The 14,642-nt window shown below is 76.3% G+C and overlaps 2 protein-coding genes across 2 annotated transcripts; one reads left to right on the forward strand and one right to left on the reverse strand.

Annotated features, from left to right (window-relative positions):
* Positions 1 to 3,084: 3,084 nt before the first annotated feature.
* Positions 3,085 to 9,106, forward strand: RCE1 (Ras converting CAAX endopeptidase 1). The gene is made up of 8 exons (XM_068923596.1): positions 3,085 to 3,293; positions 4,133 to 4,235; positions 4,344 to 4,427; positions 4,527 to 4,605; positions 4,700 to 4,867; positions 6,873 to 6,944; positions 8,579 to 8,641; positions 8,727 to 9,106. The coding sequence occupies exons 1-8, from the start codon at positions 3,085 to 3,087 to the stop codon at positions 8,951 to 8,953; spliced, it is 1,005 nt and encodes a 334-aa protein (XP_068779697.1). The 3' UTR covers positions 8,954 to 9,106.
* A 1,145-nt stretch (positions 9,107 to 10,251) lies between these two features.
* Positions 10,252 to 14,627, reverse strand: ZBTB3 (zinc finger and BTB domain containing 3). Its single transcript, XM_068923631.1, has 2 exons — positions 13,759 to 14,627; positions 10,252 to 12,699 (listed from the first exon to the last, which is right to left on the reverse strand). Exon 2 carries the CDS (start codon positions 12,683 to 12,685, stop codon positions 11,438 to 11,440), a length of 1,248 nt encoding a protein of 415 aa, XP_068779732.1. The 5' UTR covers positions 12,686 to 12,699; positions 13,759 to 14,627; the 3' UTR covers positions 10,252 to 11,437.
* Positions 14,628 to 14,642: the final 15 nt, after the last annotated feature.

Consider the following 14,642-nt stretch of genomic DNA (forward strand, 5'->3'; position numbering starts at 1 on the left):
GCTCGGCGGCGTCACAACGGCTTGTTTAAACGGCTTGTCCCCCCCCCCTCCCCAACCGGGGGGACTTTGCCTCGCCATCCCCCCCAAACGGCACCAGCCGAAAATCACCGGAGGCTCCTCCCGGCCTCCTCCGCAGGCCGCCCGCCGCCGGGGACGTGCCGCTGTGCCGCAAGATCCACCCGGCGCCGGGAGCCCCCGTCCGCCTGCGGACGCCGCCGGCCGCCGCCGCCGCCGGCCTCGGCGGGGAGCTGAGCGCGGTGCCGGCGGCCGCGCTCTGCCCCTGCCTCGAGCAGTACCCCAACGCGCCCTCCCGCCTCGCCTCCGTCTCCATATCCCGGCGGCGGCGGGGGCGGCGGGGAGGGGGCCGGGGAACGGGACTCGTCTCCAGGTGCCGTTCGCCGCCTTAACCGGCGCCACTTGTTCTGCTACGACCCGGCGGGGCTGCCGGCGGCGCGCGGCCGGCTCCGGCTCTTCGGCGACCCGGCGTGGCTGGCGGATTGGGGCAGGTTCGGCTGTTCGGCTTCGGCGGTGGCGGCGGTGACGGGCGAGGAAGGTGCGGGGACGGCGCGGGGTTGAGGTTGGCGGTGGGGGGGGGGGGACACGGCAAGGTGGGGCGGGGGCGGCCGCCAACCCGTTCGCCGCCGCTTCCCTTTTCCCCGCAGACCTGGCGGCGCCCGACGCCGCCTTCGCCCTGCGGCCCGGCCCGGCGGCGGACGCCGGGCGCCAGCAGACGCTGCTGCTGTTCCTCTTCATCCGCCGCGCCGACCCCTTCCAGGTCTACGACGCCTGTGCGTCACCCGCTCCCCGCCCGCGGCGTCCCCGCGGCGTGTGCGTCCCCCGCCGCCCCGTGACGGCCGCACCGCCGCAGGGACCCGGCACCTGCTGGCGTCGCACGTGGAGCAGACGCTGCTGGGCAGCCGGGCGGCTCTGCAGCGCGGCGTCCGGGCCCTGGTGCACCCCGTGCTGGAGGAGGTGGCCCGCCGGGCGCAGGTAACGGCGGGGACGCGGGACGCGGCCGCCCCGCGTCACCCGCCGCCACCGCCGCGTGCCGTCCCGCAGAGCCGGGCCCGCCTGGCCCGGGCCCTGCCCGTGACGCTGGAGGCGCTGAGCAACGTCGTGGCCAGCAGCAGCAGCGCCCGCTTCCGCCGCGCCTGCCTGCGCGCCCTGCAGGTCGGCCGGCCGGCCGGAGGGACGGGGTGGGGACGGCCGGAGGGACGCGGTGACACCCCGCTGCCCGCCCCGCAGGCGGCCGACGGAGCGGCGCTGGCCGCCGCCGCTCGGCGCCGCCTGACGGACGTCACCCGCCGGCGCCGGCTGCCCGCCGCCTCCTGCGACGCCGCCGCGGTGGTGGGTCCGGCCGGGGATCCCGCCACCGTCCCCGTGTGTGTCTCCCCCCCCCACCCCGGCTGTGTCCCCGTCACCGTCCCGCTCATCCCGGGGACGTTCCTGCAGCCCGGCCCCGAGGCGGAGCGGCCGCCGCCGAGCCCCGGGCGCGGGGCCACGGGTGAGACGAGCCGGCCCGGCGCTGCCCGCGTCCCCCCCCCCCAACCCCTCCGCCGCGGCCTCGTCCCCGTTTCCAGCCCGTTTTCACCCAATTTCCTGTCCCCCCCCCCCCCCCCCCCGCCGCAGGGTGCCCGTCGGACGCTGCCGGCGCGCAGGGAGGAAGGAGGAGGGCTGCCACGGCGGCGCCCGCCGCCCGGCCCCGGACGCCTGGGCCCCCGCCGGCGGGCCCGGCCGGCCCCGAGGCGGCCGCCTGGCTGCGGGCGGTGGCCAACCTGGCCGAGTGGACGCGGTGAGAGCCGGGGCGGCCGCCGGCCACCGAGGTCCCTCCCAGTCGGTCCCAGTTCCCCCCAGTCCCCCCTGCTCCAACTCGGCCCGCTTCCCCCAGTCGGTCCCAGTTCCCCCCAGTCCCCCCTGCTCCAACCCGGCCCGCTTCCCCCAGTCGGTCCCAGTTCCCCCCAGTCCCCCCTGCTCCAACCCGGCCCACTTCCCCAAGTCGGTCCCAGTTCACCCCAGCTGGTCCCAGTCCCCCCTGGTCCAGCCTAGCCTGATTCCCCCAGTTGGTCCCAGTTCACCCCAGCTGGTCCCAGTCCCCCCTGGTCCAGCCTGGCCTGGTTCCCCCAGTTGGTCCCAGTCCCTCTCAGTCCAGCCCACCCTGGTTCCCCAGTCCATCCCAGTTCCCCCAGTTGGTCTCAGTCCCCCCCAGTCCCCCTGGCCCAGCCCAGCCTGGTTCCTCCAGTCAGTCCCACTTCCTCCCAGTTCCCCCAGTCAGTCCCAGTCCCCCCACCCAGTCCAGCCTAGCCTGCTTCCCCCAGTCGGTCCCAGTTCCCCCCAGTCCCCCCGGTCCAACCCGGCCTGCTTCCCCCAGTCGGTCCCAGTTCCCCCCAGTCCCCCCTGCTCCAACCCGGCCCGCTTCCCCTAGTCGGTCCCAGTTCCCCCCAGTCCTCCCAGTTCCTCCAGCCCCCTCGGCCCGCCGCTCCAGCCCGGTGCCGGTGCTGGTGCCCGGTACCGGCTGCCCCTGCCCCCCCCCACCCCGGTCCCGGTGTCTGTTCCGGGCCCCTCCCGCTCGCGCTCTAGCTGCTAGCCCCGCCCCCTCGATGGCCCCGCCCCCTGTGTGGCTCTATCCCCGCCCCGCCCACCCGATCACCCCGCCCCGCCTGACGGCCCCGCCCCGTCCCCGCGTCCTTCACCCGATGCCCCCGCCCCCGCGCTGACAGGCTCCGCCCCCAACGCCGCCTGGCCCCGCCCCTCCCACGCCGCCCAGCCCTGTCCCGTCCTTGTGCTCCCCGCCCCTCCCCGGCTGGCCCCGCCCCCGCACCGCCCGGCCCCGCCCCCGCGCCCCCTGCCGCTCCCCGGCTGGCCCCGCCCCCGCACCGCCCGGCCCCGCCCCCGCGCCCCCTGCCGCTCCCCGCCCGGCCCCGCCCCCGCCCCGGTGCTCCCCGCCACTCCCCACCCGGCCCCGCCCCCGCGCCGCCCGGCCCCGCCCCCGCGCTCCCCGCCACTCCCCGCCCGGCCCCGCCCCCGCGCCGCCCGGCCCCGCCCCCGCGCCTCCCGGCCCCGCCCCGCCCCGCGCCGCGCCGCGCCATGGCGGTGTCGGAGGCCGCGGGCGGCTCGTCCTGGGCCGCGGCGGCGCCGGGCCGGGCCGGGCCGGTACCGGCAGCGGGTCCGGGTCCAGCCGCAGCCCCGGGAGCCGCGGCGGCGGCCGGGCCGTGCTGGGCCGCGCTGCTGGCCTGCCTGAGCCTGGCCTGCTCCTACGTGGGGAGCCTCTACGTGTGGGGCAGCCCGCTGCCGCGGTAGGGGGGCGCCGGGCCCGGGGCGGGGGGTCGTGGGGGTGGGTCCGTGTGGGGCAGGCCTGGTGCGGGGGGGGGCGGAGGTCTGGGGGGGTCTGGAGGGTTCTGGGGGGGTCCATGGGGCACGGGGGGGGTCTATAGGGGTCTATGGGGTGCAGGAGGGGTCTGTGGAGGGAGGTGGGGGGTCTGGGGGGGCCATGGGGCATGGGGGAGGGTCTGGGGGGCACAGGAGGGGTTTGGGGGGGTCTATAGATGTCTATGGGGTGCAGGAGGGATCTGTGGAGGGAGGTGGGGGGGTCTGGGGGGTCCATGGGGCACGGGAGAGGGTCTGGGGGGGCACAGGAGGGGTTTGGGGGGGTCTATAGGGGTCTATGGGGTGCAGGAGGGGTCTGTGGAGGGAGGTGGGGGAGTCTGGGGGGTCCATGGGGCACAGGATGGGTGTTGGGGGGGTCCTAGGATGTTCATGAGGCACGGGGGGGGGTCTGGGGGGTCTAGGGGATCCTGGGGGGGGGTCCTGGGGGGCCCATGGGGCACAGGAGGGGTGGGGGGGTCCTGGGGGGGTCCATGGGGTACAGGAGGGGTGGGGGGGTGCTGGGGGGCCCATGGGGCACAGGAGGGGCCTGGGGGGGTCCTAGGGTGTTCATAGGGTACAGGAGGAGGTTTGGGGGGCTCTGGGGGGCTCTTTGGTGTATGGGAGGGTGCAGGGGGGCTCTATGGGGCACAGGAAGGTGCAGGGGAGCCTACAGGAGCCCAGTCCTGCTGGGGGGGGCCTTGGGGGGGGGGTCGCACCCCCTCTCCCCCCTCCCTCCCCCCCCCCCCAGCTGACCCGCCCGGGGCCGCAGCGACCACCCGGCCGTCATCAAGCGCCGCTTCACCAGCGTCCTGGTGGTGTCGGGGCTGTCGCCGGCCTTCGTGTGGCTCTGGAAGGAGCTGACGGGCGTTAAGGTGAGGTCGGGAAGGGGCCCCGGCGTCCGGGAAGCGATTTTAAAGGGGTGGGGGGGGGCGCTGACCCCCCTCCCCTCCGCCATCCCCTTCCCCGCTGCTGCCGCTCAGCCAGACACGCCGCTGCCGGCGCTGCTGGGCCTGCGCCTGGAGGGGCTGGTGCCGGCCACGCTGCTGCCGCTGCTGCTCACCATGGTAGGTGGGGGGGGGCGGGACGTGGGGAGGGGGCTGCTGGGACCCCCCCCAGCACCCCCTTGCTTTGTCTGTGCGTGCGCTCCCCCCCCCCCCTTCCAGGTGCTGTTTTTGGGGCCCCTCATCCAGCTCTCCATGGACTGCCCCTGGCGCTGGCTCGACGGCCTCAAGGTGCTCGTCGGTAAGGGGACGCGGAAAGGGGTTTGGGGGGTGCTGGGGGGGGGCTTGGTGGGGGAGGGGGGGGCCGGGCGGGTGCCAGCGCCGTCTCCCCGCAGACCCCCGCTTCTGGGCGCTGTGCCTGAGCGACGTGCGCTGGCTGCGCAACCAGGTGGTGGCTCCGCTCACCGAGGAGCTGGTCTTCCGGGCCTGCATGCTGCCCATGCTGCTGCCCTGCGCCGGGCCGGGCCCCGCCGTCCTCGCCTGCCCCCTCTTCTTCGGCGTGGGTGAGCCTGGACCCCCCCGGACCCCCCCGTGTCCCCTGCGTCCCCCCCCAGACCCCCTGCGTCCCCTCTGGATCCCCCTGCACCGGGCCGGGCCCCGCCGTCCTCGCCTGCCCCCTCTTCTTCGGCGTGGGTGAGCCTGGACCCCCCCGGGACCCCCCGGACCCCCCCGTGTCCCCCCCGGATCCCCCTGCGCCGGGCCGGGCCCCGCCGTCCTCGCCTGCCCCCTCTTCTTCGGCGTGGGTGAGCCTGGACCCCCCCGGGACCCCCCGGACCCCCCCGTGTCCCCTGTGTCCCCACCATGTCCCCTGCGTCCCCCCTGGATCCCCCTGCGCCGGGCCGGGCCCCGCCGTCCTCGCCTGCCCCCTCTTCTTTGGCGTGGGTGAGCCTGGACCCCCCCGTGTCCTCTGTGTCCCCCCCCGTGTCCTCTGTGTCCCCCCCCGGACCCCCTGCGTCCCCCCTGGATCCCCCTGCGCCGGGCCGGGCCCCGCCGTCCTCGCCTGCCCCCTCTTCTTCGGCGTGGGTGAGCCTGGACCCCCCCGGGACCCCCCAGACCCCCCCGTGTCCCCTGCGTCCCCCCCGGACCCCCTGCGTCCCCCCCGGATCCCCCTGCGCCGGGCCGGGCCCCGCCGTCCTCGCCTGCCCCCTCTTCTTTGGCGTGGGTGAGCCTGGACCCCCCCGTGTCCTCTGTGTCCCCCCCCGTGTCCTCTGTGTCCCCCCCCGGACCCCCTGCGTCCCCCCTGGATCCCCCTGCGCCGGGCCGGGCCCCGCCGTCCTCGCCTGCCCCCTCTTCTTCGGCGTGGGTGAGCCTGGACCCCCCCGGGACCCCCCAGACCCCCCCGTGTCCCCTGCGTCCCCCCCGGACCCCCTGCGTCCCCCCCGGATCCCCCTGCGCCGGGCCGGGCCCCGCCGTCCTCGCCTGCCCCCTCTTCTTCGGCGTGGGTGAGCCTGGACCCCCCCGGGACCCCCCGGACCCCCCCGTGTCCCCTGCGTCCCCCCCGGATCCCCCTGCGCCGGGCCGGGCCCCGCCGTCCTCGCCTGCCCCCTCTTCTTCGGCGTGGGTGAGCCTGGACCCCCCCGGACCCCCCCGTGTCCCCTGCGTCCCCCCCCAGACCCCCTGCGTCCCCTCTGGATCCCCCTGCACCGGGCCGGGCCCCGCCGTCCTCGCCTGCCCCCTCTTCTTCGGCGTGGGTGAGCCTGGACCCCCCCGTGTCCCCCCGGACCCCCCCGTGTCCCCCCCGGACCCCCTGCGTCCCCCCTGGATCCCCCTGCGCCGGGCCGGGCCCCGCCGTCCTCGCCTGCCCCCTCTTCTTCGGCGTGGGTGAACCTGGACCCCCCCGGACCCCCCCGGACCCCCTGCGTCCCCCCCGGACCCCCTGCGTCCCCTCTGGATCCCCCTGCGACCCCCCTGGATCCCCCTGCACCAGGCCGGGCCCCGCCGTCCTCGCCTGCCCCCTCTTCTTCGGCGTGGGTGAGCCCGGACCCCCCCGGGACCCCCCGGACCCCCCCGTGTCCCCTGCGTCCCCACCATGTCCCCTGCGTCCCCTCTGGATCCCCCTGCGCCGGGCCGGGCCCCGCCGTCCTCGCCTGCCCCCTCTTCTTCGGCGTGGGTGAGCCTGGACCCCCCCGGGACCCCCCGGACCCCCCTGTGTCCTCTGTGTCCCCCCCCCGGACCCCCTGCGTCCCCCCTGGATCCCCCTGCGCTGGGCCGGGCCCCGCCGTCCTCGCCTGCCCCCTCTTCTTTGGTGTGGGTGAGCCTGGACCCCCCCGGGACCCCCCCCCGGACCCCCCTGTGTCCCCTGTGTCCCCCCCCCGTGTCCCCTGTGTCCCCCCCCAGACCCCCCCCCGGTCCTCCCTGCACCCCCCCAGGGCCCTCATGTGTCCCCCCCCCCCCATCCTCGCTTGCCTCCTCTTCTTCGGTGTGGGTGAGTGCTGCGCCCCCCCCAGACCCCCCCAGCCCCCCTTCTCATCCCCCCAGCCCCCTTTCTCACCCCCTCGTCCCCAACAGCCCATTTCCACCACGTCATCGAGCAGCTCCGCTTCCGCCAGGGCTCCGTCGGCAGCATCTTCCTGTCGGCAGGTACCGGGGGGACGGGGGGGGGAACGGCGGGATTCAGGGGGGGACGGACGGACGGCGGGGTTCGGGGGGGACTAGGGGACAGACGGACGGCGGGGTTCGGGGGGGGGACGGACGGCGGGGTTCGGGGGGGACCGGGGGATGGACGGACGGCGGGGTTCGGGGCGGGACGGCGGGGGGATTTGGGGCGGGGGGGACGGGCGGCGGGGTGCGGGGCGGGACGGCGGGGGGATTTGGGGAGGGGGGACGGGCGGCGGGGTGCGGGGCGGGACGGCGGGGGGATTTGGGGTGGGGGGGACGGGCGGCGGGGTGCGGGGCGGGACGGCGGGGGGGACGGGCGGCGGGGTGCGGGGCGGGACGGCGGGGTGCGGGGCGGGACGGCGGGGGGGTTTGGGGCGGGGGGGACGGGCGGCGGGGTGCGGGGCGGGACGGCGGGGGGATTTGGGGCGGGGGGGACGGGCGGCGGGGTGCGGGGCGGGACGGCGGGGGGATTCGGGGAGGGGGACGGGCGGCGGGGTTCGGGGCCGACGGCGGGGTTCGGGGAGGGGGCCGACGGCGGGGTTCGGGGCCGACGGCGGGGTTCGGGGCCGGCGGCGGGGTTCGGGGAGGGGGGCGACGGCGGCATTCGGGGCGACGGCGGCATTCGGGGAGGGGGGCGACGGCGGCATTCGGGGGCGACGGCGGGATTCGGGGAGGGGGGCGACGGCGGCATTCGGGGGCGATGGCGGGATTCGGGGAGGGGGGCGACGGCGGCATTCGGGGGCGACGGCGGCATTCGGGGCGACGGCGGGATTTGGGGAGGGGGGCGACGGCGGGATTCGGGGGCGACGGCGGGATTCGGGGCGACGGCGGCATTCGGGGAGGGGGGCGACAGCGGCATTCGGGACGACGGCGGGATTCGGGGAGGGGGGCGACGGCATTCGGGGGCGACGGCGGGATTTGGGGAGGGGGCGATGGTGGGATTCGGGGTGACGGGATTTGGGGTGACGGTGGGATTTGGGGAGGGCAGCGATGGGATTCGGGGGCGACGGCGGCATTCAGGGGCGACGGCGGGATTCGGGGAGGGGGGCGACGGCGGCATTCGGGGGCGACGGGGGGATTCGGGGAGGGGGCGACGGGATTCGGGGGCGACGGGGGGATTCGGGGCGGGGGGCGACGGGATTCGGGGTGACGGCGGCATTCGGGGTGGGGGGCGACGGCGGGATTCGGGGGCGACGGCGGGATTCGGGGCGACGGCGGGATTCGGGGAGGGGGGCGACGGCGGCATTCGGGGGCGACGGCGGCATTCGGGGCGACGGCGGGATTTGGGGAGGGGGCGATGGTGGGATTCGGGGTGACGGGATTTGGGGTGACGGTGGGATTTGGGGAGGGCAGCGATGGGATTCGGGGGCGACGGCGGCATTCGGGGCAGGGGGCGACGGCGGCATTCAGGGGCGACGGCGGGATTCGGGGAGGGGGGCGACGGCGGCATTCGGGGGCGACGGTGGGATTCGGGGAGGGGGCGACGGCGGGATTCGGGGCGACGGGGGGATTCGGGGCGGGGGGCGACGGGATTCGGGGCGACGGCGGCATTCGGGGCGGGGGGCGCGCGGCCGGCCCCCCCCCCCCCGCTCACCGCCCTGCCCTCTCTGCCGCAGCCTTCCAGTTCTCCTACACGGCCGTCTTCGGCGCCTACACGGCCTTCATCTTCCTCCGCACAGGTGAGGTGGGGGCGGCAGCCGGGGCGGGGGGGGGCTGCGGCAGCCGGGTGCGCCCCCCCCCCTCCATCCTCGCCGCTGTCCCCAGGCCACCTCATCGGCCCGGTGCTCTGTCACTCCTTCTGCAACTGCGTGGGCTTCCCGGCGGTGTGGGCGGCGCTGGAGCACCCGCGGCGCCGGGCGCTGCTGCCCTGCTACGCCCTGGGCATGGCCCTCTTCCTCCTCCTCCTGCGGCCCCTCACCCACCCCGGCTTCTTCGGCGCCCCCCCGGCCTGCGCCCCCCCGGCCGCCGCCGCCGCCCCCGTCTGCTCCTGACCCCGGCCGCGCGCCCCGGGGGTTGGGGTCGGGGGGGGGGGGGGGCGCCTTCCCTCCTCCTCCCCCCCCCTCCGCCAACCTCCCCCGGCCCCTTTTTGTAGCTCCGGCCCCGCACACAGAGATCTATTTTTGTGATTAAAGTGCTTTAAGCGGAGCTGGGCGGCGCGACTGGGGGGGACTGGGGGGCGCTGGGGCGGGACTGGGGGGCACTGGGGGGCACTGGGGCGAGCTGGGTGGGACTGGGGGGCACTGGGGCAGGACTGGGGGGGACTGGGGCAAGCTGGGGGGTGCTGGGGCGGGACTGGGGGGGACTGGGGCAAGCTGGGCGGCGCTGGGGGGCACTGGGGCGGGACTGGGGGGGCACTGGGGCGAGCTGGGGGGTGCTGGGGCAGGACTGGGGGGGACTGGGGCAAGCTGGGGGGCGCTGGGGGGGACTGGGGCAAGCTGGGCGGCGCTGGGGGGCACTGGGGCGGGACTGGAGGGGACTGGGTGGCACTGGGGTGGGACTGGGGGGCACTGGGGGGGAATGGGATGAGCTGGGCGGTGCTGGGGGGCACTGGGGCGAGCTGGGGGGCACTGGAGCGTTCTGGGGGGCACTGGGGCGAGCTGGGTGGGACTGGGGGGCACTGGGGCGGGACTGGGGCAAGCTGGGGGGCACTGGGGCGGGACGGGGGGACTGGGGTGAGCTGGGTGGCGCTGGGGGGCACTGGGGCAGGGCTGGGGGGGCACTGGGGCGAGCTGGGGGGCGCTGGGGCGGGACTGGGGGGCACTGGGGCAAGCTGGGCGGTACTGAGGGGCACTGGGGTGGCGCTGGGAGACACTGGGGCGGGACTGGGGCGAGCTAGGCGGGACTGGGGGGCACTGGGGCAGGACTGGGGGGGACTGGGGCGAGCTGGGCGGTGCTGGGGTGGGACTGGGGGGGACTGGGGCGGGACTGGGGGGAGCTGGGTGGCGCTGGGGGGCACTGGGGCGAGCTGGGGGGCACTGGGGCGGGCCTGGGGGGACTGGGGCAAGCTGGGCAGTGCTGGGGGGCACTGGAGTGGGACTGGGGGACACTAGGGGGCACTGGGACAGGTCTGGGGTGAGCTGGGGGGCACTGGGGCAGGACTGGGGGGCACTGGGGCAGGACTGGGGTGAGCTGGGCAGTGCTGGGGCAGGACTGGGGGGCACTGGGGCGGGACTGGGGTGGGACTGGGGTGAGCTGGGGGGCACTGGGGCAGGACTGGGGGGCACTGGGGCAGGACTGGGGTGAGCTGGGCGGCGCTGGGGGGGACTGGGGCAGGACTGGAGCGAGCTGGGAGGCACTGGGGCAGGACTGGGAAGAGCTGGGCTGGGACAGGGCCTGGTTTGGGCAGGGCCTGGGCCCAGTCTGAACTGGGAGGGACTGGGAACGAGGCTGGGTTTGGCACTGGCCTGAACTGGGACAGACGGGAATTGGGACTGGCCTGAACTGGGAGGGACTGGGATGGGGGCTGGAGTTGGGACTGGCCTGAACTGGGAGGGACTGGGATTGGGACTGGGTTGAGCTGGGATAGGGGTGGAGGAGGTTGTGCTAGGCTAAGGCCTGGACTTGACTGGGATTAGAACTGGTCCGAACTGGGGGTGGGGGGGAGGTGGGCCGGGCCGGACTGGTCCGAACGGGGCTGGACTGGTCCGAACTGGGCGGGGGGGGGGGGGGGCGGGCGGGTGGACTGGTCCGAACTGGGCTGTGGCTCCTCCCGCCCTCCAGGAGGCGCCCGCACCCACCGCGTCGCGCATGCGCCCTGCGGCCGCTGAGGCCAACCGGGCGAGGGCACCGCGGCCGGCCAATAGCGGCAGGGCGGCTCCGCTATTGGCCAGCGCCAGGGCCAATAGGGGAGCGGCGCGACGCGATTACCCCGCCTTCCCTCCCCTCCCCTCCCTCCTCCGCGGGAGGCACCGGCCGCTCCCCGTTACCGCTGGCGCTTTATTACGTCACGGGCCGCTGCGTCACGGGCAGTTACGTCACGGGCAGCTACGTCACCGCCATACACGTGCCGCCCGGCCCGCGCTCCCGCGGCCGCCCGCGTCCTGGTGTCATCGTCGGAGCGTCCCGGCATTGGAGCGTCCTGGTGCCGGCTGTGTCCGGGTGTTGTCGTCGGGGCATCCCGGTGTTGTCGCCGGGGTGTCCTGGCGTCCCGGTGTCGGCGTCGGGGCGTCCCGGCATCCTGACAGCGGCGTCGGAGCATCCCGGTGTCCCGGCATTGGAGCGTCCTGGTGCCGGCCGTGTCCGGGTGTTGTCGTCGGGGCATCCTCCCAGTGTTGTCGCCGGGGTGTCCTGGTGTCCCGGTGTCGGCATCGGGGTGTCCCAGCGTCCCGACAGCGGCGTCGGGGTGTCCTGCTGTCCCGACAGCGGCATCGGAGTGTCCCGGTGTCGTCGTCGGGGCGTCCCGGCGTCCCAACAGCGACGTCGGAGCGTCCCATCAGCGTCGCGGCGGCGCGGCGGCGCGGCGCGGTGCCCCCCGGCTACGGGGGGCTGTCGGCGTCCGTCTTGCAGCGCTTGGCGGCCAGGTCGCGGTGATGGGCCTTGCGGATGTGGCGGTACAGGTCCCCGGACTGGGTGTAGCTGCGCAGGCAGTAGCGGCACTCGTAGGGGCGCTCGCGCGTGTGCACGGTGGCGTGGCGCCGCAGCGTGTAGGAGCACGAGAAGGTCTTGCCGCAGGTGCGGCACGTGGGCACGTCCTCGGCGAAGAGCGCCAGCCCGCCGCCCGCCTCGAACTTGGGCAGGAAGAGCGGCTCGGGCAGCGGCGGCGGCGGCGGCAGCCCCGCGTAGGGCGGCGGCGGCGGCGGCAGCCCGGCGAAAGGCAGCGGGAAACCGCCCTCGGCCGCCGGCGCCTCCTCCGGCCCCTCGGCCGGCGGCCGGGCGAAGAGCGGCTCCGCGCAGGGCTCCGGCCCGTCCGCCTCCTCGTCGGAGATGACGATGGCCTCCACCTTGACGGCGGCGCTGGGCACCCGCTCGGCCTGGCGGCCGTAGAAGGCCTGGAGGGCGCCGGGCGGCCAAGGCTCCGGCCCGGGCGGCGGGAAGGACGACGGTGGCGGCGGCTCCGTGGAGCTGCTGGGGCTGGAGAGGGAGAGGTCCGAAGGGGGCGGGGGCCGCCCCGGGAAGGGGCCGCGGGGCGAATCGCCCTCCATGCCGGGCTGCGTGGTGTCGGCCGCGTCCACGGTGGGCGCCGGCGGCTCCGGGGCGCCAGGAGGCCGCTCTTCCTCGCCGCCCCGGGCCGGGCCGGCACCCTCCTCCTCCTCCTCCTCCTCCTCGGCGCCCGGCTGCGCCCGCCGCGAGGTGCTGGGCAGCAGCTCGGGGCTGCCGGGCGCCGCCTCCTCCTCCCGCTTGGTGCTGTCGGCCTCGGCCAGCGCCCGCGCCTGCAGCTTCTTCTTGCAGACCTTGACGACGTCGTTCATGTGCAGGTAGCTGGCGGCCGCCAGCACGTCCTCCACGGGGGTGGCGTCGAAGGCCAGCCGGCCCTCGTACATGAAGTCGAGCAGGAGCCCGAAGGCGGGCGGCGTGACGATCTCGCCGTTGACGCGCACCAGGTCGCCCTTGTCCAGCCGCTCCTTGTAGCACATGTGGAAGAAGGTGCTGCAGGAGGCCAGGAGGGCGCGGTGGGCCCGGAACTGGGCGCTGCCCACCAGCACGGTGCAGTCGCACAGGAAGCCCTGGCTCCGCTGCTCCCGCAGGCTGCGCAGCACCTGCCGCCCGTGCTCGGGGAACTCCATGGCGCCGCGCCGCCCTGCGGGGACAGCGCCCGACGTCGGCACCGCGCCGCTCGCCGGGCCGGCGAGGGGACAGCGGGGTGCTGGCAGGGCCCGGGGGGGGGACAATGGGGCTGGTGACAGGGTTGGAGGGGGGAACACAGTGGGGCCAGTGACAGGGCTGAGGGGGGACAACACGGCTGGTGACAGGGCCAGGGGAGAACAACGGGGCTGGTGGCAGGCCTGGGGGGGGCACGACAGGGCCGGGGGGGGGATAATGGGGCTGGTGACAGGGCCTGGGGGGCACAACAGGGCCGGTGACAGGTCCTGAGGGGACACAATGGGCTGGTGACAGGGCCTGGGGGGGGGCACAACGGGGCTGGTGACAGGGCCGGGGGGGCACAGCAGGGCCGGTGATAGGGCCGGGGGGAGATAACGGGGCCGGTGACAGGGCTGGGGAGGAGGAGACACAGTGGGGCCGGTGACAGGGCCTGGGGGGGCAATAACGGGGCTGGTGACAGGGCTGGGGGGGGCACAACGGGGCCAGTGACAGGGCTGGGGAGGAGAGGACACAGTGGGGCCGGTGACAGGGCCCGGGGGGGGGGGCAATAATGGGGCTGGTGACAGGGCCGGGGGGGCACAACGGGGCCGGTGACAGGGCTGGGGAGGAGGGGACACGGTGGGGCCGGTGACAGGGCCCGGGGGGGGCAATAATGGGGCCGGTGACAGGGCCGGGGGGGCACAACGGGGACGGTGACAGGGCTGGGGAGGAGGGGACACGGTGGGGCCGGTGACAGGGCCCGGGGGGGGCAATAATGGGGCTGGTGACAGGGCCGGGGGGGCACAACGGGGCCGGTGACAGGGCTGGGGAGGAGAGGACACAGTGGGGCCGGTGACAGGGCCCGGGGGGGGCAATAACGGGGCTGGTGACAGGGCCGGGGGGGCACAACGGGGCCGGTGACAGGGCTGGGGAGGAGAGGACACAGTGGGGCCGGTGACAGGGCCCGGCGGGGCCCGTCCGGTCCCGTCCCGCCCCGGTCCCGGTCCCCTCCCGACCCGTCCGGTCCCGGCTCCGCGGCCCCCGCGTCCCCACTCACCACAAAGCAGCGGCGGCCGAAAGGCCCGCCCTCCACCCGCGCTGATTGGCAACCCGGCCCGCCGGCTGCTCCCTCTCTCATTGGCTGCCCCGCCCGCCGCTCAACCGGCCGCGGCCCACCCGCCCGCTCATTGGCCGTCGCCTCTCGCCACTCCGACCCCGCCGCCTGCTGATTGGGCCGCGCAGGCGAGGCGGGACCCGGCGCCGCCGCGCGCCGATTGGCGGCGGCTCCCGTTCCCGCCCTCCTGGGGAGCTAATCGGCGGGAACGAGGCGGGCGCGTCGTTGCTATGGCGACGGGGGACTGGGAGCCTTTGAGAGGCGGGGCGGGGCCTGGGGAGGGCAGCGTTTGGGGGTCAGAAAACGGGATTTTGGCGCATCTCATCCTCAGCGGCTCCGTCGCGAGGGCCGCGGCGGCAGCGGCTGCCCGCGGAGAGGCGCCCCGGAGCTGGCCCCCCCCCCCGGTTAATGGCGGCCCCCTCGCAACGCCTCGACGCCTTCCTGCTCTCCGGTCGCCTCAGACAGCTCGAAGTCTGATTGGCTAGAGTCTGCTGTCACTCCGGCCCTGCTGTCACCTCTGATTGGTTCAGGCCCCGCCTCGACTGCGCTGATTGGTTGTTTCGGGTGCGACCCGCCCCCTCAACGCAGCCCTCCGCTGCTGCTCCCGCCCCTTCTCCCTGCGCGCGTGCTGATTGACCGCCCTGAGCTGCCACTCGGATTTTCTGTGTTTTCATTGGCCGGCAGCTGCCCACACAAGTCCTGTCCCGCCAAACACCTTCCCCGCCGCTTTCCGAACTCGCTCTCTGATTGGCGCGGGTGGCCATCCGTCTACCCCGGCGGGCAAATCACGGGCGGGAGGGGGCGGAGCCCCCGTCTCCTTAGCAACC

The sequence above is a fragment of the Struthio camelus genome, chromosome 35 (assembly GCF_040807025.1).
Source record: "Struthio camelus isolate bStrCam1 chromosome 35, bStrCam1.hap1, whole genome shotgun sequence".
NCBI classification, from domain to species: Eukaryota; Metazoa; Chordata; class Aves; order Struthioniformes; family Struthionidae; genus Struthio; species Struthio camelus.